Raw genomic sequence first — 26,029 nt, 5'->3', positions numbered from 1 at the left:
CCACATTTCTCTAGCGTCATTCCGTAGCGCTTCGCTCAACGTAAGAAATTGTGCCACAGTCACCATCCCGCGCATGCTTCGCATAACATCGATTCCCATGGTACGTGGGATCTTCCGAATTTTTCTTAGCGCTATCGCATTTAAATTACCAATGTCTCTTCTCGCCATTCCTGGGTAGATATTAACTGTCAATCACCTGTGGCGCATACCCGTACACCGCGGCCCGTGGTAAACGGGTATGTGACACACGTGTCTGGAGGAAAGGCTTTGACGATGTACGCGACAGGATATCGACCAGGTATTCACCTTCGTGAAACCCTTTTACCCTTAGCTGGGGAAAAACAGCGCAATATAGAACGAGGACGCAGAAACTCAGTAGACTGGACCATTCTACTGGATCCAGTCACCGCTCGTCCAGTCTACTGTGTTCATGCGTCCTCGTCCTATATTGCACTGTTTTTCCCCAGCTATTTTTCCCCAGCTAATCATGTACCAACTCGCCCAAATCAAAGCCTTTTACCCTCCCGTGCCAATTTCGATCTACACCAAGTTAAGTAGGCGATCACGAGAGCACCCAGACGTAGGCGGCTAGATAGATAGATACGTAGATAAAAATGCTCAAGGCGCCAAAGGTTCGCTAAGAAATGCTTCGCAATTAAAAAAGCAAAGCCAATTTCACCCCAAGTCAAAGCTGTACGAACTGCGAAGCAGTGATTCGCCTGTGTTTCCCTTGTGTTTATCTGCTCTTTTCGTGCGATTATGCGATATTTTATATCATTTTCCGCTCTTTCCTTGTTATTATCTGATTTATTTCGCGATTATCTATAATAATAAAAATAATTTTGTGGTTTAACGCCCCAAATCTACGATTTGAATACGAGAGACGCCGTAGTAGAGGGCTGCGGAAATTTTGACCATCTGGTGTTATTTAACGGGCGCCTAAATCTAAGTACGCGAGACTCAAGCATTGTCGCCTCCATAGAAAATGCGGCGGCCGGGATTCGATCGCGCGACCTGCGGCTCAGCAGTCGAGCACCATAACCACTAGACCACGTGGCGGATGCGATTATCTCTTTTTTTGGTTTATGGTGTCCTTTCTGCTGCTTTTCTACTGTTTGCTGCTCCGAGCGCGGTGCGTCTCACTCCCGGCGCTGGCATTTCGCTGGCTCGCACAGACAAATTTGCCCTTCGTCCACGATCACGGCAAAGCGCGAGCTGGCGTTCCAAACTGATGTGTATCAACGGCGGGATCTGCGTGACGCGAGAGATGGCACAGGGCGTTCAGTGAAGAGAAAACGAGAAAGTCGCACGGTGGCTCACTTGTGTTTCTTGATGTCCATGATGCCGCCCTTCTGGTAGCCGAGCCGTTCGGACGGGTTCTCGCGGCAGAGCCGCTTGATGAGCGACACGGCGTTGCGCGACATGGTGCGAGGAAAGTCGAGCATGTCGATCCCGCGCAGGATAATGTTGTACGTCTTCATCGGGTCGTCGGCGGCAAACGGCGGCGCGCCCGCGAGAAGCTCGAACATGAGCACGCCCACAGACCAGAAGTCCACCGCGCGGTCGTGACCCTTGTTGAGTACGACCTCTGGGGCCACGTACTCGGGTGTGCCACAGAAGGTCCACGTTTTCTGGCCAGCTGGGACGCGCTTCGAGAAGCCAAAGTCCACCTGGAAAGAGTCACAGGCTTTGTAGGTATTTCACTGGTTCCAGGAAAGCCTGCGGATTGTGGCCTAGGATTGAGCATGCCTTATCCCGCGCGGTGTTTATCGAGAGAGGCGAGACACAAGGAGGGACACATCAAATCAGCAGGTATTGTTGTACGCATGCATTTGACACGCACTAAAGTGCAATTAATATCGTTGCAAACAATGTTTTCAGTGACACAGAATGCTAAAGCGCTTGCAAAAATGACCTGGCAGCTGGTTTTATTACTGGACGGTCTAGTATTTCGGGCCTATTGCGCATGGAACTATCAAAACTGCGTATGCATTTATTGTGACACACGCGAAACCTCGTGCAAGAACTTAAGCTCTCGAATATTGGTGGCTAGAGGCAAGTGCGAGTATGTCTTTCTGCCGACAAAGCTAAATGATCCCTAGCGTCTGATCGATAAACCTATTACGCTGTACAGTTGGTGGGATGAAAGTTGTCCCACAAAATGCAAGTAATTCATAGCGATGTAATGTGTTGCACTGAGGTGCCACATTACAAAAAGTTGCATTGATGCGATCTGCGCCCAATTTCTCAATAAGCGCGCAGAGGCTCAAAATGGAAATTTACAATTAATTGGTGGCATTTAGGCAGTTCCGGCACAAGTTCCTGGATGACTACAAGCACTGCGTAAGTTGTGGTGTTGTGCTGTTTTAGGTTTTAGGGCTTTACTTGCTTTCGGACCCCCCCCCCCCCCCGGCGCGCAGGGCCTCGCTACACTCTTATTCAAGTCCCGTATAACGTCCGGCACATAAATGGCCCATTTTTATTCCACCACAAGGTACTCCATATAAGCGGCCCTTCAATCGCCATTAAGCGTGACAAATTCTGCGGTGACGGTCTGGGCCCGCTATATGTGGCCGCGAGCGGACGCAACGCTTCTATGAAGCCCGGTGTTTACTGGAGCGAAAATTTCTCGAGCGGACGCAACGCTTATACAGGGCCCGTTGTTTTATGCGGGAAATTGAGATCGGCGCCGCGGCGAGAATCGAGAGGGAAACTTATACCAACAGCGCCGAGTGAGCGTGCTCAAGGCTCGAAGTCCACGTTGACGTCGTGTAGTGTTTCCTGTGTTGGCGCCGAATGCGGCCGGTGAACTCGAGATACAGCTGATACAGCCAGCGCCTCCCTGACCTTGGCCGATCGTCTACAAACTCAACGTGCGAAGCAAGTTTTCACCTTTGATCGCGTTCTCTCCCTGCTCACGCTGCTGACTTATTCCCCCTACAGTTCTCTCTCCCGTGCGCGTCGAGCGGTGTCTGTCTCTTTTGCGCACGCTCCTTGCGTGGTCTCTCTGTTTTGGTTGAGAATTCGGTCCCGCGATCGTCTTGGCGTGCTTCAACGTTTCGGCAGTGCCGATCAGGCCCTGCTACGTGGGATGTACACCTCGACCGACGTCAAAGGCATTCAGAGAGGAGCGTGCAGTTATGATGGCACGTGTGAGTGCGATGTGAGTGTGAGTGCATCAGATTGCTCGCGTACAGCCGCCAGCCAGGGGAACCAGGCGTGCCACATCAAGTTACCTGGTGCTCCTACTGCGGGCACTGCCCCGTGAACCATGCACGATTGGGTGAGTTTATTTCGATGCTCCCAATCTTGTGTTGTGCTGTTAGAAACAAAGCACCGCTCCTAACGAGTCTCTATAGCTCTGTGAAAGGCGCATCGGAAGAGCCTCTTGCTCGGACGTTTTCTTCGAAATGCATGAAGGTCGCAAATTGTCAGAAAGCGAAACACTGTTGCTCACTATTATGTGGTTCGCGAATCAAGAACGACATCAAGCAGCATCTACAATTTTGCACCTGAAGCGGATCTATCTCTCATATATTGCTCAAAAACGGAATCAGTATTGTACGTGCATGACTATCGTAAAGCATGTTTACGAACGTTTTACTATCGCAAAACGTGACAAAATCTGCGGTGACGGGCTGGGCCCGCTATATGCGGCCGCGAGCGGACGCAACGCTTATATGAAGCCCGGTGTTTACTGACGCGAAAATTTCTCGAGCGGACGCAACGCTTGTACAAGGCCCGTTGTTTTATGCGGGAAATTGAGATCGGCGCCGCGGCGAGAAGCGGGAGGGAAACTTATACCAACAGCGCCGAGCGAGCGTGCTCAAGGCTCGAAGTCCACGTTGACGTCGTTCACTATCGCAAAACGTTCGTAAACAATGTAACTATTTATCGGCGTTTAGGTACTGTGACAGATATAACTTAGATATTTGTTTCTGGTGGAGAGTTGATAAATTACAATTAAGTCTATAGCTAGCTCATTCCATTGAAGAATTTTCTTTCGCACGAGAATTTTGTCACAATTATAGCAATTTTTGGCGCGGCATACGAAAAAAGAAAAGCTAATCTATGTCTGACCAGACGACAAATACATGTTTGTCAAGACCACGTTGAAAGGAGATATTCAGGGTAATTTTACGCTCAATTATGCTATATGCAAACATCAAATACTTTTGAATATAAGAATGTTTTTCTGCAAAAGAGTTTTAATTTCAATGAAAGAAAGACAATATTCAATAAGCAGGTGGTGGCACCACTCTCAGACGTGTGCATTGACAGCCGAAAGGACCTGCAAAATTGTGATATTAGTCTATATACAACAGCACCATTCACTGCATGCATCTGTTTACACAAAGTGGGCCCTTTGAGTCTGCTAAAGTACTCTGACATTGACTTTGAATGTAATTTGTATGATTCACTCAACGAAAGAATATATGTCAAATTTCAGTATTATAACATCCATGTAGAATTGAAGTGTGTTTCCTTGGTGCTGCAAAGAATATTGATAGTAGCCTATGTGTAGCCACCTTACATGCGTAGCTACCTTACATGATGACTGGGAACTGCTATGTATCCTAGTGTGGACATGGCCCTTAGCTTTTTCAATGTGGACTCTGTCGCTACGTCCACCTTGTTTGTAGCAGAGTTCGTTTTCTGTCATTAAATAGGGCCCAGTCAATTTCTTTGTTTAAAATATTTTAAGATAGTTCAAGTACATCTGTATGCACAAAGGCTTACACACATAAGCAATCATGTAAGTCAATGTAGGCAATTTATTCGGGCCTTTTTGACTGTCCTGTGGTACTTCCATTTCCCAACAGAAACAGAAACCAGGTATTTCCAGGTTTTCCCTGGGATCGTGACACTACAGCACTCAAGTTTAGTGCAAAAGGACATGACCAACACACATGCCATCTGTCACCACCTGTGATATGTCATCATTGAGAGGTGGCTTCAGGCCTCTATTTCAGCCTACTATTGAAGCAAGCCAAGGCTCTGCTTTCCGTAACTTATGGTCACAGTACACTCATTTGGCTGCTGTTTTTACCAATTTTCATGGAACAGATATACGATATGAACATTGCGTGCGAAACACAAAGAAACGCTTGCTTATACACTTGTGAGATCTGACATTGTACCTGTGGCTGCTTTGAATGCATTAGCAAAATTTCAAGCAGTGGCACCGATAGCTTCGTATCGGGGTTGCTGAAACTGCTTTATTTACTGTGGCATAAACCTCGCCCATAAAATTCTCAATTTATGCACGGTTTTGCATCTAAAGCTTGCAATATTTTAGTGCTGGCATTCATCCATCCACTACCTCTGAATTGTTAGCTTTTTGTATAATGTTGTGCCAGAGCACCTGACCGAACGTGGAAGCAGGGATCAACCCCTGCATGCTTTGTCTGCAATCCGGGGAAAACGGTGTCTTCACCCAGCCGGCCCCGTCAACTGACGAAAAGCCGTCACCTGCAACTGACGAAAGGCAGTCACCTGCAACTGACCAATAGCAGCGCACCGCAACTGGGAGAACTTGAATAGGAGCCAACACCTGCGTGCGGCTTCTGGCAGTGCGTCGCAACTGAGACTTCTGGCAGCGCGTCGCAACTGAGACTTCTAGCAGCGCACCGCAACTGGAAAACTTGAATAGGAGCCAACACCTGCGTGCGGCTTCTGGCAGTGCGTCGCAACTGAGACTTCTGGCAGCGCGTCGCAATTGAGACTTCTAGCAGCGCGCCGCAACTGGGAGAACTGGAATAGGAGCCAACACCTGCGACCGGCGGACGGTCAACAGGACAATGGACGGCTAGACGATTTAAGGCCGTGCCGGTCCGTCGAGGAGGGGAGAAGGAGAACGACTCGAACGGAGTTGAACCAGCCGACGTGGTCGGGCTGGCAGTCATGTTGCCTGGTAGCAAAAATATGTAAATAGTTTGTACATAAAATCTTTTCCTTCTTCACCTTGCCATTACTGACTACTCCGAGCACGATACACACCCGTGTTCGCACCGGCCACGCAATCCGAGTCCCAACAGCGGTTCCAGAGGAGGGATGCAACGACGCGTATTCCCAGCAGCGAGCCTGAGGGACGACATCGGAACCTAAAGGTGGCGGTAGCGATGGGCCACGCAACCTCATTCCTAACAGTGGTGGCAGCGGTGGGATGCCACGACCTCGTATCCTACGCCGCGCACCCGAGGGGCCCTACTCCAATCGTAACAATAAAGACGTGCTGTGCAGAACATAAAACGTATATTAGTTTTTATTACTTTTTTTCCAGTATCTTGCAGATGTCCATGGGTTGTCAGGGCCCATGATTGTTTGGAGCTCGGCAACAAAGCCTATTTTTTGTGCCGAGGACGAGCGTGTTACCCTGAAACATGACTGCACGCTTGAAAAGACACTTTTCTTGTGTTTGACCGTACATTACATAAAGGATGTTACCTACCTGTCCGCTTTCGCCCAAACATTGGAACTTATTCAAAGTTTGCTGCTCAAGGAAGAGTTTTCCACGTTGCTGGGCAAGCAGTAAACTGCTGAAGATTTTCGACAAGCTCAAGGACAACCCCTAACTTATGTTATTTTTGGTGCAGTTTTATTTCATTTGTGTGTTTTTTGTTACATTGTTAGGCTGGGTAGATAAGGCTGTTGGCTAGCTGAATTTTCACAAACTTTAGAGACATTTAGGTTTGTTTCATGTTCACGTACTTTTCAACGCTCTTTCTTTTGAGGATACCTGAGTAGCAGGTACACTAGCATTGGAATCTGTGGCAGACATCATGTGCAAAAATAACTGTATGTATGTGTGTGTGTTCATATATACATATTCATTGTTCATTTTCTAGTTTTCCTCGGAGTATAACATACACAGTAATCATATTATTTCTGATGCATGTACTATGAAAAGTCTTATTTATTAGGGCATTATATTAGCATATCATTTGTCGTTCATGCACAGCTGATACCCATGTTTTGAAATTTTATTAGCCACTACCTACAGAAAAGCCGTATTCCTCAAACTTCAGGCCTACTAATATAGAGGGTATCTAATTTAGTCACGTATTTGTGATAAATCATAGTACCTACGTGCACTACACAGCTCATGATATAGAACAGAATTTTTTTCACTGTGTATTCTACTCATATATTGCAATTTAAGTGACAGAAACATGCAGGAAGCACACCTCAAGCCCTTCGTCTGTTTCCAAGGCTACATATATAGCGTCGATCAAGGCCCACTTACTTGCAATACTTCTTTGTTACTCTAGTCAATTCTGTGTTATCTTATTGTGTTTAAGTAAAGTAATTATAATTGAAGGCATTTAGGTTGCTCCTGCCATTTATGTGGTGCAATTTTCCATGTATGTATTGACTTGCACTCTGCAAGAAACTAGAGTTTTTTCTACGTATAGGCGTGCTGAAACTCAAGCTAGGTCATTGTCAATTAATTCTAGTCAGATGAGAAGGCCTGAAACCCCTAAAGCGTAGAAAAACAACAATCGTTCTGTTGAATTATTTGATCACTTCTTTCGCAGTTGGTTTTTTACCTTGTTTCTGTAAATGTGTAAGATTCACTTATTAGTTTACAAACGCTGTATTGGTGTATACATTGTTGCACAGTTTTGTTTGTAATTGAAAATAAAATATGTCAAACTACAAAAGTGTGCACTGTGTCTTCAGGCTTACTGACTGTGCAAATAGAGATAAGTCATGCTGTTTGAAAAAAAAACTGGTTAAATTATGCAAAATAGTTATAGCTGTTACTGTCTAGAGAAGGACACAGGTGACTTGTGAGACCACAGGGCCAGTGATAAGATGCATGAATAAAGCATTGCAGAATGCATCAATCCATGCATGCAGATGATGGTACCGTGAGTTGCATAGCAATTATGGTCATTACTGATAGAGAAACTGGTTATGAATTTCAACTGAAGAGTTTTGAATGCATAAACTATGTCAGAATGATACATCCATTATAATGCTGCATTACTGAACTTGTAAGACTGTTTATAAAGAAAAGTTTTACTGATAACCGATAGGCCATTGACTGCTGTTTGGGACACAACTGCAAGGAAAGTGCACACGTTCAAGGACAAATTGCTGAGGTAGCTGGCTAGAAAGTACCAAGTGGACTGCCCCCTTATTTGTTTTGAAAGGATACGTTCATGAGATTCAGTTAGCTTAATCTGATCCAATAACAGCTTTGAAAACCATTTCAGAGAAACTACTGCCGAGATCCTTTAGGGGGCCATTATGTGGACAGGTGCTGAAGTGCAACAAGTGGAGGTTGACAATTGAGCAATAAGGAATATGGCATATATATTAGGGTGATTTATTTTCACATTCATTATTTTCTTCACACAATGCCCTATTACTCCAACAACAGAGCATATAGGTGAAAAACCCTTACGATGCACCCTATTGTATATGTATTGACGCGTGTGCTCTGCAGGTGAGAAAGACAATGGGAGCATCAATGAACATCAATGTCTAGTGGGTCTTTGGGATTTTGCCCAAGACATCATGTTTGTCCTTCATGATGAACCGGCAGTGCAAGCACACACGGACATAGGAAAGAAGGCACACAGTAGAGTGCTGTGTTTCGTGTACCTTTCCTCTGTCCGTGTGTGGTTGTGCTGCTTGTTCATCATGAAGGACAACCAACTAGCCCAAGTTTCTGTCTTGTTAGACATGTTTGTGCCTGCCATTTTTTTGTGTCAACAAGCTGTCGTACTCTTGTAGAACTTTTCGCTGTCTTGTGTTTGCGTTGTACCGTGACAATGTTCTCTACATTTTCTCTCATGGCTCTGCATCTCATTGTTCTGCTCAGTGTGCAGCTGCGCAGCAACATAACATGTTCCTTCATTCACTTAATGCACTAAATACTGGCATGGGTACTCGAAGAAATGGCACAAAATGTAACAACAATTAGCGTTGCCAGATGAAACACCTAAATGCCACAGTTCTACAGTAATGGGTGAAGGAAAGGGCTTGGGGCACAGAATGGAAATAAGGAACACATGCATACATAATTAAGTGCCAGGCTGGCACAGTGATGGATTTGGACACAATGCCTAACTTACTGCAAAGATATGTCTCAACACTGCAAGGGAAAGGTCATGTTTTGAATTGATGCCAGAAAAAGAAATAATACATTTCAGGTCTCAACATTTAGTGAAGGACAAGTCTATTACTATATGCGAATACGCTTCATGTGGCACGATGTCTGACAGATGATGTGCCGTGGTAACTGCCATGGAAGTGGGCTGCATGTAAAGGATAATATCGAAGAATTGATCGCTGGGGAAGTTGGTAATTCATGACTACAAAGAACTGCGCGAAATAAACTGGCACAAGGAAGACGCACGGACAAGCGTCTTCCTTGTGCCAGTTTATTTCGCGCAGTTCTTCGTAAAAAAGAATAATAGCTGCACATTTAGACGTGTATGTCTGCGTGCTTATGTGAGCGCTATATCAGCTGCTAATTCTGAAAAAAAGCTGCAACACTTGCGCTTGAACTACTACAGAATGTTATTGTGTATAGCTAGTGTTGGTACTGGCAATAAATCTTGAATTCTCAAGCACAGTTTGTATTAGCTGCTGTACCAGCCAAAGCTAAGGATGTTGCATGACAGCTTATATTTGAATAAAGGGCACGTAAAGCTACATGGTATGGAACAGGGGCGTAGCCAAGGGGGGGGGGGTGGGGGGGTTCAACCCCTCCCCGAAAATTTTCAACTTTGCTTGCGTATATATACACACACATGCAAACGCATGCACAAACATACATAAAGAATGGATGACTCCCCCCCCCCACCCCGGAAAAAATTTCTGGCTAGGCCCGCGGTGTTGAACATGAGGGAGGTTGACTGGGACACGTAAAGCTCAACATTTATAGGCGTGCTTTTTATTTGCAGCTGTTATTTGCAATTATGACACCTACTGAGTATAAGAATTGTTCCTCTATATCTACTATTTAGTATTATACATTTGCATGTCGTGTCCCATGATCCGAATCAAGCAGGATGCTACTGACTGCACATTTTTAAGACAGGTAAACATTTATTTCTAGAAGTCAAGATTACTGCCCGAGTTCAGCCACTTTTAGCATTTTGCTAGTTTACACGTTACAGCATCGCTGAGCTCAAAGCATACTCGACTGGATGACGTGGAGTGAAGTAATACTGGCCCTTGTCTCTCCGATCACATCTCGTAGCCAAGGAAAGAATCACTTTCACTCGTCGACAATGGGTGGAATACGAAAACAACCTTCAACCTGCCATGTTCCCCAACACACGGCCTCCACCAGATCGCTCTTCGGCGCTGATATGCGGTCAACTGAGGCACGTTGTAGAGCTTAACGTTCATGAACTTTCAAGGCGCAAAACAAGTGCATATTTAATTTGGGGTTGTTATTTAGAGTTAACAGCGCCTATTAAATATTAGAATGTTTCAAGTTAATCTTTGCATTATTCAGTATAATTGTTCACATGATTCTTCTGAATCCTTCAGGCCACTTCTGACTTTTGAAGAAATAGGATGGTTTTATCCTTGAAAGCTGTATCATATTGTGACTTCATTCGATTTCAAGCATTGCTAGCTTCTTTTGATGCGACGCTTGGCAGGAAACATATGTTCTAACGGGTGATGCACGCGATTTCATGCGTGCTCTTTCCCCGCCAGCCATGCACTATACGTTTCATCATTTGTGGAAGCCAAGGGGAGCATCACTTCCAACTGTCAACAACGAACGAACCACGAGAACGAAAAACCTCAGACCCGCCGTCCTCCCCAGCATGACAATTCCACGGCGTCGCTCGTTGGTGCCGTTAGCCTCGAGCTCGGGAGACTGCATTTTTTTTCTGCGAAGGCTCGTTGTTCTTTCCACTCAACAACAACGTTTCTTCATCGTCTATGCTATACTCGGGAGAGAAATGAGCGCGCCCGTTTTGAAAGCTGGTCCGTCGCCCCGTACGCGCTACACTACACCAAACCCATCTGTTGCGCGAATAAGCGATTATGTGTTTCAATCCGATTCCCTGAGATGAAGTTCTACACAATACTGTCCGTATAAACGCACCGATATCAAAGCGATGCTCGCGAAGGACGTAGGAGACTGTACTTCGCCAAGTATAGATGAGATTAGCTGACTTCCACCGCCTGTGCTGCGTCAAACATCGCAGAAAACTTTCCTTTGGCGGCTGGTTGCACATCAGGGCACGTTTGGCTGCTGTATGATGCCGGCAAATGGAAATGCACTCGGAAACGCATCGTTCATTGTTTACCTCTGTCTCCGTGCGGGATGCGGAAGCCGTCGGACGAGAAGCATAATTCCACACACAAACTGACTGTGACTGCCCGCGAGGGTTCGCTTAAGGTCGTGCACACGAATACACGCGCATTATACGCGAACGATGCCACTCATATATGCAAAATTATAGCGTTGTAGCCGATCGTAAAATCGTCCAAAATAACGTGAAGTGCATATATAAAGCCGCGGAAGTCCACCCAGATCGTGCGGTGCGGTGGCGTAGTGGTTACAGTGTCTGCTTGTCACGCGGTTGGCCTGGGTTCCAATCCCCGTGGTGGAGTGTGTGTGTGTGTTGATACACGGTTTGTGACTCTCAGTGCAGTGTTCTTGTGATGTGTAAGTGCATATTCATGAGTTGGAAGGCTGAAAAGAACAAAAGAAAAAAGGGGCAGACTGCACGATCAAATAAAATGTAGAAGAATTTCTTTTTTTTTCTAAAAATTTGCGAAAAGTGCCACATATATTTCGACCGCATATTGAGCCGCATATAAGCCGGACATTTTTGACCTGAAATACCGCTTAACCAAGTCGACTGTATGCGTTACTTTAAGCGGTCACTTTTAAACGGCCTTCTGGCAACGAGATGGCCTCGCATATGGAAGAGCCACATAAACTTAGGCCGCATAAGAAAGAGCCGCTTAGCCAGTGGCCGCATAAAGAAGGGCCGCATGAAAGAGCCGTATAAGTAGGCCGCTTAGAGAGCCATCTATAAGCGTCGAAAACTTGACCTACTTTCCGCCTTATATGCGTTCTTTTAAGCGGTCATTTGCTAAGAATGTATATACTCCTTAGCCGTACGCGCCAAACACCACCGCGGGTTCGAGCACTGCGAGCTGCATGCAGGGTGCCGCGTACGCGTTTGTCTCACGCCGTGTACCCTTCGCACTGCTGCGCACGAGAGCTCGACCCATCACCGCGAAGGGATGGCGAGCCCTCGCGCGCTGCGAGAGAGACCCTAGGCTACACTATCCAAATTATTGATTTATTACTGGCATTTTTGTACAAAGAGATGAACTGTTTTACACCCGAACCAATGGTAAATGACATAATTACACATGACACCAATTATTTAATACGAGTTGCAAACTATATCGATTAGTGGCCGCGAATGGCACACCTATAGAATAAAGAAACAAAGAACCAAGTCTGGAGAGCCGACCTAACCTCGGCAGGCGCTCCCGCGATCTCACACCCCTGAGCAGAAGAAACAGATTAGCTTCTTTCTCTGTCCTTGTTTTGTTCCGCTATATTATGTATTTTAGACATGGGAACACTTGAGAGAAACATACGGTGCTCGATCGCGAGGCGCTGCCTCGGGACTTCGAGACCGCGGAAGGGACCGCGCGCCCGTCGAGGCCGGGGCACCGACGAGACGACGTAACCACCGACCGGCGATGAAGAACAAAGAACAAAAGATCGCCGCCGGCCGGACAGGCCAAAACGCATACGCACCCTCCGATGTCCCCAAGTGGTCTCCTCCGAATCTCGTCTCCGCGCCCTCGCTTCTCTGACGAGCGCGAGCAAGGCCTGAATACCGCCAAAATTAGGCCAATGGGACACCGTGTTTAACATTTTAGGGGCGGGGTGACAGCGAAGTGGCGGCGATTTATGACCAGCTACCACCCGTCCGGTCGGGAAGAGAGAGACACGAGAATTCTCCAAGGGAAGATGGCGTCGAGCAACTGATGCGGACGCCTGAATTCCCACATCCCTCGCTCCTTAAATGCCCCCTACTAACTGGAGCTGCGGTGTCTACCAAGTAAATATACACATAAATGTCTCAGCGGCACGACACCGGGGTGTTCAATTAAATCAACAAACGAAAATCATCCCGAAGAAAACGAAACATTAGCTCTAAAGCTCCCCCAAAGAAAAATAACATCTAATCAAACACGTACATCTGACGGGCACAGAAAGCACAGCTAAGAACTCAGTTCTCGAAACGAAGAAATTCCAGAACAAGCATTCGTTGAGGCAGTAATAAAGATCAATACAAGCGGTGCAGAAACATAAAAAGTCAGGGCGATCGCGAAAAGTCTCTCAGATGTTCCATATGAATGGTGCCTCTCGTCTCAGACCCGTCTTCCCTGACACGGACCGCAACAGACCTCGACGCCTTGACTGCGACGGGCGTCGCAACCGCAGCCCGATCCGCTACCTCGCTGCCGCTGCGTCTCTGGACACGCGGACTTGACATGTTGGCATAACGCGGCGGAAAACACAGAGGAAACACTCGCGGAGCACAACACTATACAAAAAATAACGACAGAAAATAAAATAGTGAAACATATTCAAACAAACACATCGTAAAAGCAATAGTTGGGCGTTCAAGAGAACCTAAGCCAAGGAAAGAGAGGTTGCCTGCAAGAAATTCTCTAGCCGAATATCGAAATCCTTAACCTGATGAAACGAACCAAAGCTTTATCGAGGAGTCCTTATTGGCCACCGTAAATCAAATTAACGTGCATAACATCAGTACGGCCCGGTCTCTGTCATTGTCTCTCCGTCTGATCAGTTCATCCAGGTAGTAAACGTGGTCTTCACTAGCGCGTTGACTTATGACGTAGACACTAGTGGATAACCCTCCCGCGGGCGCACAATGTCCATTCGCCACACCGACCGCAATGGACATCCGTGACGTGCTGTCTACGAATGGACAGACGCGCAAGGGACGCCGACAGAGGAACTACGCTGCGCGCCGAATCCAGGAGCGAAGTAACACTAGCATAAGCATTACCACTCCGAAGACTGGCCAATGAAATATTTTGTTTTATTTATTTATTTACAGGGTTTTCTGCTGGCTTCAAATTGAAGCCATAAGCAGGAGTGGGTAACATATGAATATAGCACACTGAACATTTTCACAATATATTACGCACAGAAAATGCCGCGAACACACAGTTTCGAACGCGGTAAAAAAAAAGAAAAATATACAGTGCATGGCATGCAATCGCACATAGCATAATACATATATAAATGCGTACTAACATCACATGTGTACTAACAACGAATGAAAGCAAGCAAAGAAAAAAAAATCATGCCAACGTCACACAACAATGAGTAGAAATATGGCAGGAAGAGATGCTATAAGTTCTTTAGCTCCGCTAAGAATGACGCCACTGTCGCCGCCTCCACAACCCCACCAGGGAGGCGGTTCCAGTCGCGTACAGTTCGTGGGAAAAAATAGCCCATGTACGAGTTGGTTCTACAAGAAAATTCTTGTAGTTATTTTGAATGATCCGCCCGCGCGGGTCGTCGCACAACTTTTTCTATATACGCACTTGAATCAATGCCAAGCTTATCGTGATAGAGCAGGTACATATATTTTAATCTTTCACGATATCGCCGCAGATGTAAGGCTTCCAAGTTCGCTGTCTGAAGCAAAGCACTGACTGACGTAAGGCGATTGTACGAGCGAAAGATAAATGGAGCAGATTTTCTTTGCAGGTTTTCTAGTTTATCAATATTTTTCTGTGTGTATGGGTCCCAGACTACGCAGGCATATGCCAAAAAGGGACGAATGTAGGTTTTATATGCTATTAGTTTTAATTCTTGCGTTGACTGTCGTAACGATCTCCTAAGGTATCCAAGCTTTTTCATGGCTTTCTTTTCTATAAAAGTGATATGTTCATTTCACCGGAGTTCTGAAGTGATTATTAAGCCTAAGTATTTATAACGATTTACAGCACTAAGACAGCGACCATTTATAGAATACTGGAAGGTAAGTGGTGCCTTCTTTCTTGAAATTGTCATTGAAACGGTTTTTGTAGTATTGATGCTGATCTGCCATCTTTCACACCAAGTATGTAGTTTGTCCAGGGTACTACTTAATAATGCCTGGTCATCAGGTGTGTTTACTTCCTGATAAAGAATGCAATCGTCCGCGAACAGTTTGATTTTGACAGGTATATTGTTTACGATATCATTTATAAAAACTAAAAAGAATAGTGGTCCAAGAACCGACCCTTGCGGAATGCCTGATCCCATGGGCGCCGGGCGTGAACACGAATCGCCAACTGATACGCATTAACTCCTATACGATAAGTATGACTCTATCCATGACAAAAGTGACTTACTTTGTAATATGGCTTTTAATTTTACCAAAAGCTTATGGTGTGAGAAGCAATCAAATTCCTTCTGGAAGTCCAAAAAAATTATATCGATTTGACTCTGTTTATCTGAGGCTGAGGCAAAGTCGTGTATCGTCTCAAGGAGTTGGGCAACCGTCGACTTTCCCTTACGGAAACCATGTTGTCGGCAATCAATCAATTTATTTTGTTGCAGAAAGTTTGACAAGTGCGTAAAAATAATATGTTCTAACACTTTTGAGCAGGTACAAAGTAAAGATATTGGTATGTATGACGTAATTAGTGAAGGATTTTCCGCCTTAGGGATCGGAACAACTTTCGCGCGCTTCCAATCTCTCGGGAGTTCTGCAGTGGACAATGTTTTTTTTATATAAGAGATAAATACTTTGAGCACCATTCTGCATACCTTACTAGAAATGCGTTCGATATGCAATAAATTCCTGGTGATTTCTTTACATCGATTTTAGGCAGCAGTGATAAAACACCCTCTTCAGTTATCATTAAGTCAGAAATTTTAGGTACGTCCTGAGAAATCGCGAAATTTGCTTGTTTTCCATCGTCATTTGTGTAGACTGAACAGAAGAATTTGTTAAACGACGACGCAAGGAGTGATTTGTCAGTGACTAATTCTCCATCAATGAGAATTTTATATGCGTGTTGCGCCCCGGCACGGTGGTCTAGTGGTTATGGCGCTCGACTGCTGACCCGAAGGTCGCGGGATCGAATCCCGGCAGCGGCGGCTGCATTTTCGATGGAGGCGAAAATGTCTGAGGCCCATGTACTTAGATTTAGGTGCACGTTAAAGAACCCCAGGTGGTCGAAATTTCCGGAGCCCTCCACTACGGCGTCTCTTATAATCAGATCGTGGTTTTGGGACGTTAAACCCCAGATATTATTATATGCCTGTTGCTTCCTAGGTGACAAGTGTCGCCAGAACTTCACAGGAGCAGAAAGCAAGACGTTTTTCAAAGATATGTTGAAATAGTAGTCTTTTGCCTTCTTTACGGTTTCATTTACCTGCAAACGCATATTAGAAAATTTTGATACATGAGGCGATGAAGGGCTCTGGCGCAGTTGTTTGCTCATCTTCTTTAGTTTCCGTCCCGCTCGCACTAATTCAGCTCTTCATCCAAGGGCGAGCAGATTGTGTTCTGATAATCTTTGAGGGGACATGACTTGACACGCATTTCATAACAAGATTCTTGAAGAAACCCCACAAATCTTCGACAGAGCAACTACTTGACTCACACATATCACTGAAATCAGAAAACGATATATCTAACAAGTCAAGAACGGCGACGTAATAAGCACGAGTGAAATTTGGCACTACGCGTTTTTCCTTCACTTCTTTCCTTACGCGCAGTGGAATGCTTAAAGATAACAATCGATGGTCGGATACACCGTCATCGACGCACAAAGCAGGATTTCGACGAAGGATTCTGTCACTCACAAGAAAAAGATCCAAAATAGATTGTGCGTTGCTTTGAACACGGGTGGCTTGTTTTACTAATTGTGTTAGGTCATTGAAAAGAACAATGTCGGCCAAGGGCTCAGCAGCACTAGAAAGTGATTCCGGGAAGTCCGTGTCCCAATTAACTTGAGGAATATTAAAATCGCCAGCTGACAATATATTACAAGTGCTTGCGTTGCAAGAACAAAGAAAATCATTAACATCATCAAAAAACGCCTTCTCGGCATTCGGAGGGCGGTAAAATGCACCCACAACCAGATTCATTTCCTCAAGGTGTATTTTAATAATGACACATTCAATACCGTCTCTATCGGGAAGCCTAGTCACATTGAGGTAGTTTTTAAACAGTTTTTAAAATATAAGAAATGCAGTTGTGCAAAACCTCGTACTTCTGCTGCCGAGGGTTGCCAATCTATTTACACGCGTCGGTCGTCGACAGCAGTAGAGGTGGCATGCGAACTTGGGCCGAGCTCTTCTGGACGATGCGACCCTTTCCCCCTACCCTTGGGGCAGCAGTGCCCGGCGCTGCTTCGCACCTCACGCGCTCGTTCCATTACCAGCAATGTTACAGCGCCCGCGCCCGTGCAATACCAGCACGTCCCGGCACATCGCCTCCCGCAGGCCGTCGCATCACCAGCGACAAACGAAGAAACGATTTACAAATATGTAGCGGCATCATCATCATCGCTCACGATCATCATCATCTTTTTTTCCATTTACGCGCCGCGCCTCTCGCGCAGCTCATGCTCAGAGCTCGAGGCGCGAGGAGTTCAGAACGAGCTCACGCTCCTGGAAGCTGGACGCCGGCAGCCGCTGCCGCTCTGCTTGTAATAGGGCCTTCGAATAAAGTGGCGAGATTTCGGCACGGCCACGTCGGCCGCCTTCACGTCTCCCTCTCGCTACAATTGGTGACCCGGAGAACACGCCCTTCGCCGAGCGGCCCGCTGCCATGCTTCCGCGACTCTGCCCTCCAGTTCCGCCGTTTCACCCGGTCTACCCCCGAGCGTGGTTTATGCAGCTCGACGCCTGCCTCGCGGTGAATGGCGTCACCGCGCAGCCACTCATGCACGACATCCTGCTTGACGCCATCCCGGCTGAGCTGCGTCATCTGTCCGCGGCGTCGTCATCCAGCCCGCAGCCATACGACGACCTCTGCGCTGCGGTGCTGGCCCGCTACGGCGAGACGTACCGCCCGCTACCGGGGACCCGTGAGTTCCGGGTTGCCCCTACGCCAACGCGAGCGGTACCACCCGGCCCGCAGCCCTCCCATGACCGCGACCTACCTTCCCCGGCTACGTCTCTATCCACCTCTCGTCCGGCCACCAGCGCAGTGGTTCCTGCACCGGACGACCCGCCCGACGATGTTCAGGATCCTACGCCCGGGGTTCCCGCGCCCGACGACGTTGCTGCTGCCATCGACCAGTCCGCCACGAGCCGCGTTTCTTCGACGCCCTCGGCCGACGGTTCATCAGGCATGCCTGCCATCCGCCCGTCGTCCCTGTCCTCGCCGGCTCACGACACGTTCCTGACCTCAGCTTCCACGCTGGCTACCTTGCCGCACGACCTGCAAGCTGACACGGACAACCTCTCGCCCGCTGTGCGCCCCTCGCTCGCGGAGGTTTCGCCGTCGACGATACCCAAGCGTGACCTTCCATGGACCTCAGAGCTCTGCGTTTCTTGCCAGCAGCGATCCGCATCGCCCTCGACGTCTCCCGCAGCAGCGGTGCGTGCCCCTCACCAACTTCGGCCGAACATGCGGGACGCGGCAACGATGACGGTATCGCCTGAGGATGACATGCCTGTTTCATCAAAGGCAGCACCGCATACAAATGTCACGCCTGCCACGACGGCAGACGTGCAGTATTCCGACCTGCGCACGGGCCCTCATGTGCCGTCTACCGTAGATGCTTCACCGAGCGCAGCTGCACCGTCAGAACCTGCAGAGACTACGCTTGCTCGGTTGCACCACGGGTTTCCTCTGGAGCTTTTGACACACGACGCCGCCCACACGACATCTGAGCACCATCCAAGCGCGCTGATCAGAGCACCGACGATGACCAATCGCACCACAGGCGTACAGCGCACAATGCTACGACGTTTTGGGTGTCTTACGACACGACATGCCAGAACCTGTGCAGGCCGCGTGCATGCCGGCGCCTTCGATGTGCCCCAGCGCAATCCTCCGCGCTCAGCCCCCAATTCCGTCGCAAGCTGCCGCATTCTGCTCACGCCCACCGTACACAACGGCGTTTCGTCTCGCGCCGAAGACAACGTGCACCGAGTGCGCGCAGTGGTTCCCTTCGTCGATCTTGCCGGTGTAGCGTCTGTCATCGCCTCCAGCCATTTTTGTTTGTTCGGCTCCGACGTGTACGGCCTCGGGTGCATTCGCTCCTGCCTACAGCCTCCATTCGTTGCGACCCCCGCCCTCTACGCTTCTCCCAGAGCCGCCCGCCAGAGACCCAATGGTTCCCGACAGTCCTTCACCGTTGACAACCTAGACTGCCCACGGACATTTTGTCTCGCGTCACCAGCCTTGTATATACGCCCCCATAGTTTTTCATTTCGGCTTCATTTCTGCGGGGGGGAGTAATCTGTAGCGGCATCATCATCATCGCTCACGATCATCATCATCTTTTTTTCCATTTACGCGCCGCGCCTCTCGCGCAGCTCATGCTCAGAGCTCGAGGCGCGAGGACTTCAGAACGAGCTCACGCTCCTGGAAGCTGGACGCCGGCAGCCGCTGCCGCTCTGCTGGTACTAGGGCCTTCTAATAAAGTAGCGAGAACGGCACAGCCACGTCGGCCGCCTTGACGTCTCTCTCTCGCTACAAATATATAGAACTGGGTTACTCCGCAGTCCATTCGCAGCTCTTCGGGCCACTAGAATAACAAAAAGAGACAATTCCAGAGCCCAGATGGGGATGGTTCGTCTTGTCTTCCCCGGCCGGCATTCCTTCAGGACAGCCTCCCCGTCATCGTCACGGCGTTGCAGGGACGCGTCCCCTTCTGCGCACGCGACGAGGGGTGCCTGAGGCGCTCGCCTGTTCGCAGACTGGGCTCGCTTTAGGGTCCGTCTCTGTCCGCTCGGCGGTTGTTCCGTCATTTTCGCCCTTTTGCTGGCATGTGCCGAAATCATGACCACCAGCAACACGGGGCGCGGAATAGTGCGTCAACTATTACACAATTGTGAACTTTGGGCTAGAAACGCGTAGGGGCTCAGAGAAATTCCGTTGGACTCATCGAATCGCTGAGTATAGGCAGGGCAGGGGGGTTGTCTCCCAGGAACGGCATGACGAAAGTCTCGGTTATCCAACGAACTCCCGCCGCCAAGAACAAATGTTGTATCTCGCTGATAACTTGCAGCACTCCTTTCCTCGTCCGCGCGTCGCAGCAGAAACGCTGAAGCGGGTGCCCAATACTTCTTGAAAAGTGGCACTTGCCTCTTCCACTACCACGTTACCTCAACAGAGACCAGGCCTAAGGTAATTTACGCTCGAAGAATTGGTAATACAGGCAACTCTCAAGAAATACGCCGGATGAATGCAAAGAAAGGAGAGATCAAGAAAGAGCTACGTGCGGTGCACGGGTAGAGACGCATTGAACTTGACGCCAAAACCCACTCCGTTACGCAAAAGCTCGATTTTTCAGCGACCAGGGGCTTATTAGGCCCCTGCCCCCACGTTGGGCCCCAGATGTGGTGTTGTGTTGTTTTAGGTTTCAGGGCTTTACTTGCTTTCTGACCCCCCCCCCCCCCCCCCCGCGGCGCGCACGGCCTCGCTATATACTCCTTAGCCGTACGCGCCAAACACCACCGCGGGTTCGAGCACTGCGAGCTTCATGCGGGGTGCCGCGAACGCGTTTTTTCCATGCCGTGTACCCTTCGCACTGCTGCGCACGAGAGCTCGACCCATCACCGCGAAGGAATGGCGAGCCCTCGCGCGCTGCGAGAGAGACCCTAGGCTACACTATCCAAATTATTGATTTATTACTGGCATTTTTGTACAGAGATCAACTGTTTTACACCCGAACCAATTGTAATTGACATAATTACACATGACACCAATTATCTAATACGAGTTGCAAACTATATCGATTAGTGGCCGCGAATGGCACACCTATAGAATAAACAAACAAAGAACCAAGTCTGGAGAGCCGACCTACCCTTCGGCCAGCGCTCCCGCGATCTCACACCCCTGAGCAGAAGAAACAGAACAGACATGGGAACACTTGAGAGAAACATACGGTGCTCGATCGCGAGGCGCTGCCTCGGGACTTAGAGACCGCGGAAGGGAGCGCGCTCCCGTCGAGGCCGGGGCATCGACGAGACGACGTAACCACCGGCCGGCGACGAAGAACAAAGAACAAAAGATCGCCGCCGGCCGGAGAGGCCAAAACGCATACGCACCCTCCGATGTCCCCAAGTGGTCTCCTCCGAACCTCGTCTCCGCGCCCTCGCTTCTCTGACGAGCGTGAGCAAGGCCTGAATCCCGCCAAAATTAGGCCAATGGGACACCGTGTGTAATATTTTAGGGGCGGGGTGACAGCAAAGTGACGGCGATTTATGACCAGCTACCACCCGTCCGGTCGGGAAGAGAGAGACACGAGAATTCTCCGAGGGAAGATGGCGTCGAGCAACTGGTGCGGACGCCTGAATTCCCACAAAGTAAATAAAACAGAAAACAATCCAACGCCTGTAACACGCGCGTAAATAGGTGCGATAAACGATAATGAATATGAACGTGAAGGGGTTCCAAAATGTAGCGTCAACTTGAGTGTAGCGAAAAACTGATTAAAGAAAATGCGTTATCGCGCGCATCACGACTGCGTGTCAAAATTTCGGTCTTTCTCGACAAAGTACACGCGCACTTGTAGCCTGCCACAGGCTTCCCGCCGCCATCTTGACAGCTAGCTGCGCTGACGAGTGCTCCTAGCTGATTAATTAAGCTGAGAAAGTTGGAATTCATTTTGTATATGTGGCAGCGCTACGAATCAATCTTAGTGTCGGCTTATCGCGCCGCCGTTTAAAATGGAGACAAGAAAGAAAAAAAATTGGCAACAGGTATATGGCGTATTGTCTACACTATATCATATTATGTTTACGGTATCGGACTTTCCAAGGTATTTTGCAGCGGCTTTCACTGCGAGTAGCGCCTACCGCCCATGTGCGAGGATATATTCTGAAACCGTCAGCTCACTTCGGAATCGTGGCAGTTTGGGCATGTTGGTAACACATGACCATTTTAAGCGCACAACCAGACGAGGGCGTGTTCTTCTCGGTCCTCGTCGGGTTGTGTGCTTAAAATGTATTGATCACTTCGGAAGCAGTCAATGTGCACAAGACGACTTGATCTAAGCAGAATATAGGGTTTTTTTTAGACAATAGAGATTCGTTTTGGTAAACATTCTGCCAGCCACCCTCCAGTCATTTTCGCACACGTACTCTATGTCTAGGCGGAAATACTTCGCCGAAACTAAAATGACATTGACATGACTAATTAAAAAAACACGTTGTTAACTTTGAAATTATTCAAGGAAATCACGAAAGTTAGACGTCTTTCGAGATATTCTTAATCAAATTATAAGGGCGAAATCAAAGGCACGCACAAGCACAATATGGTCTCGAAAATCGGCAATTATTCTGAAATACACAAGTGGACAGCTTCTTCTTTCGCTGAGGTATGTGGTGCTTATCTGTTCCTCTTTAATCTGTAAACAGGAGCGAAAAACGTTTTCACCTCTCCGCAAGAAGACGCGCCGTAGTGGCTGTCCGTTAGTTTTATGCTTCAGTGAGAAAGTGTATGTTGATACTGCGGTTTTCTTGCGCACAGCTCGAAAGAAAAGCGCTAAACACCACACGCAAAAGAAAGGCGATCTGCTAGTGCAAGTGAGATGACTTGCCGCTTTTCACGAAAAGGTACCGCCACGACGCGCCTTCATTCAAATTTCGTCCCTTCGACGTCACGGGTACTTCCGGTCTTACGTAACAGAGAGGCCGCGTTTTCCACACGCCGGGCGAATCAGTTTTGATTTCGCCCTTACAATTCGATGATGAATAAATCGAAAGATGTCCAAATTTCGTGATTTCTAAAAAATGGGTATGCCAGAAATTAGCACGCACTATAGTCTGATACCACTTTAGATGTCCGTGGCATTTCTTCCTCAACGGCGGATGCAGACAAGCCGGGCGCGCTCCCCGGTCTGACGTCGCAAGCCGGATGGCCGGTGGCTCCGCCTTCGGAGAACATCGGCGCGTGCACGAGTGGAACTATTTCTTTAGTCGCGGAGGCGATCGGCTGCCGCGCTTCGGTCTTCTGGGCGGCGCCTCTCTAGATTCTAAAGTCGTATCCGACTGTAGAAGTTTCCAATGTAAACAACTGCCCTCAAGCGAATTGCGCCACAGTAATTCCGTCTCGACGTAGAGTAGCTGTGCGAAAACGACTGCAGCGTGACTGTCATAGCTTTTTTTATTGCGATAGCAATTATATGGACAGTCTCGGCTGGTTTTTGCCGTCGCCGTCATGCACCGTACATGTATAAGTATGTATATATATATATATATATATATATATATATATATATATATATATATATATATATATATATATATATATATATATTGTGAGGAAGAAGATCGGCAAGCATGAAGGCCCATCGCCATCGGCTGGCACACACCGACAATTCGCTCTCTGGCTACGCCCTGCGCGCTGCTGCTACGATCGTCGCTCTCGCAGAATCCTCAATAAACCCCCCGTAACAAGTGGTGGAGCTGCGGGGTAAGCAAATCTGGAACTACGCAACGGGAAACTCAAGCCCGCCTCTACAATGACGGAAGGGGGACCAATGCAGCAACAACAACCCGGTGCCACGGTGACTACCGTGCTCTGCCCTGGCCCGTTCCCTCAACGCGACCCACCAATCTTCAGCGGTGCGGAAGAGCAAGATGTGGAAGACTGGCTCGCTGAATACGAACGAGTGAGCGTGATAAACCGCTGGGACGACGCAGGAAAGCTCAACTACCTTTCATTTTACTTGAGCGGTGTCGCCAGCGTGTGGCATCGAAACCACCAACGTGACCTCCCGACATGGGCTGCCTTCAAAACTCACGTGACGGAGGTATTCGGGCGCCCCGCCGTTCGCAAGCTTCGAGCTGAGCAACGTTTGCGTGCTCGTGCGCAGCAGAGCGGTGAGAATTTCACAAGCTACATAGAAGACGTTCTTGACCTATGTAACCGCGTTGATGCAGCAATGAACGATGCCGAGAAGATTAGGCATATATTGAAAGGAATCGAAGACGATGCCTTTCAGATGCTACTGGCGAGGAACCCATCAACAGTCTCTGACCTAGTCAGCCTTTGCCAAAGCTTCGATGAACTGCGCAAACAACGTGCAGCCACCCGCCAATCTCTACCACCCGCGACTTCAATGTCCGGCTTGGCTGTAGCTCCCGATCACACATCCCTGCTGCAACAGATTAAGGATTTCGTTCGAGAAGAAGTCGCTCGTCAGCTTTCGCTGATGCCGCTTATTCACGGCCAGTCGAGTCCTCCATTGGCGCCCGCTCTCCAGAACATCATCAGGGATCAGGTAGCCGATCAAGTTCCACCTTCTCTCCTTCAGGCTCCAACTGCTGCTCCTCTGACGTACGCTGAAGTCGCTTCGAGGCCTGTGCTACAAAGTTACGGCCCACGTCGCCCACATATGCGCCCGCCAGTAGCTCCACCCGCCCGACCAGCAGTACAGTACGCACGAGCTGAAGATCCTTGGCGCACAGAAGACAACCGTCCTATCTGTTTTCATTGTGGTCTTCCTGGACATGTGGCACGTTACTGTCGCTTTCGTGTACCGAACGTCTCCAACAATATGCGTCCACCATGGGTCACGTATGCGCCACGTCAGCCCCGCCGTAGTTATTCAGACGACCGCGAATCTGCTCCTGTCGCTGAGGCACCATTCTCCTCCCGCCGTTCGCCTTCTCCTCACCGCCGTTCCCTTTCACCCATGCAACGACGGCGGAGCCCTCTGCGCCAGGAAAACTAACTAGCGCAGTTCAGGAGGCAAGAACTGCGGTGCCAGCGAAATGTCTAAGGCCTCAAATTTCCCCGAAGAACGTTATTGATGTCGCCATAGAAGGAATACGGACGCTAGCCCTCGTCGACACTGGCGCTGCTCTTTCAGTAATTGATGCCCGCATTTGCCGCCGAATCGGCAAAGTGACGACACCACTTTCTGGACTATCCCTTCGTACCGCCAGCGCACAGCACGTCGAGCCGTCCGGCGCCTGCACAGCCCGTGTCGTCATTCAGAATGTCGTCTATGTCATCGAATTCATCGTGTTGCCATCATGTTCTCACGACGTGATATTAGGCTGGGATTTTCTCTCTACGCACCATGCGATCATCAATTGCGCCCGCGCCGAAATCGAGTTGTTTCCGTTTTCACCACATATTATCAATGACCACACAGACTGTTGTAAAATCGCAGTTTCCGAAGACACCGTTATACCGGCCTGGTCTACTGCTGTTGTCAGCATCTCTTGTATTTCTATCACCGACGGCACCTTGCTTTTCGCACCCTCTGACCTTCTACTTCGCCGCCGATCACTACCACTGCCGTTTGCCGTCCTTCAGTTCAATTATGGCACCTCTGTGATGTACGTGTCAAACCCAACGGCCGCACCAGTCACCCTGCGCCACCGTGAAAGCCTAGGGAGAGCCGAACCACTGCCATCTTCTTCAATTTTCGACATCATGGAAGACTCCGCTGACTTGGCCGCCCTTGAGACCTCGGCTCCTCAGTCACTGCCGCGGTCTTTCACACCAACTATTGCAAGCGACCTTACGACGACGCAGCGCGACCAGCTTCTTCGCTTGCTCGAAGGTTTCTCATCATCGTTTGACTCCCACGCAACGTCGCTTGGCCGCACGACGGCTGTATCGCACACCATCGATACTGGAAGCCATGCGCCCATTCGACAGCGTCCTTACCGACTATCGGTGAGCGAAAGGCACGTTATCGATGAACAGGTGAAAGACATGCTCCAACGGGGTGTCATTCAACCTTCCAACAGTCCCTGGGCCTCGCCAGTCGTCCTGGTTCGGAAAAAAGACGGTACCATACGATTTTGCTTCGATTATCGACGGCTTAACAAGATTACCCG

The 26,029-nt window shown here is 48.6% G+C and overlaps 1 protein-coding gene across 1 annotated transcript in view; it reads right to left on the bottom strand.

Annotated features, from left to right (window-relative positions):
- The window catches only part of LOC119389391 (cGMP-dependent protein kinase, isozyme 1), a gene marked incomplete in the record, with an annotated part of 765,645 nt that overhangs the window by 41,242 nt on the left and 698,374 nt on the right, over nt 1–26,029 (bottom strand). Inside the window, 1 exon segment of the mRNA XM_049413534.1 lies at nt 1,321–1,670. Coding sequence (XP_049269491.1) covers nt 1,321–1,670 — 350 coding nt within the window.

The sequence above is a fragment of the Rhipicephalus sanguineus genome, chromosome 1 (assembly GCF_013339695.2).
Source record: "Rhipicephalus sanguineus isolate Rsan-2018 chromosome 1, BIME_Rsan_1.4, whole genome shotgun sequence".
NCBI classification, from domain to species: domain Eukaryota; kingdom Metazoa; phylum Arthropoda; class Arachnida; order Ixodida; family Ixodidae; genus Rhipicephalus; species Rhipicephalus sanguineus.
This window is presented reverse-complemented; position numbering and strand designations above follow the sequence as displayed.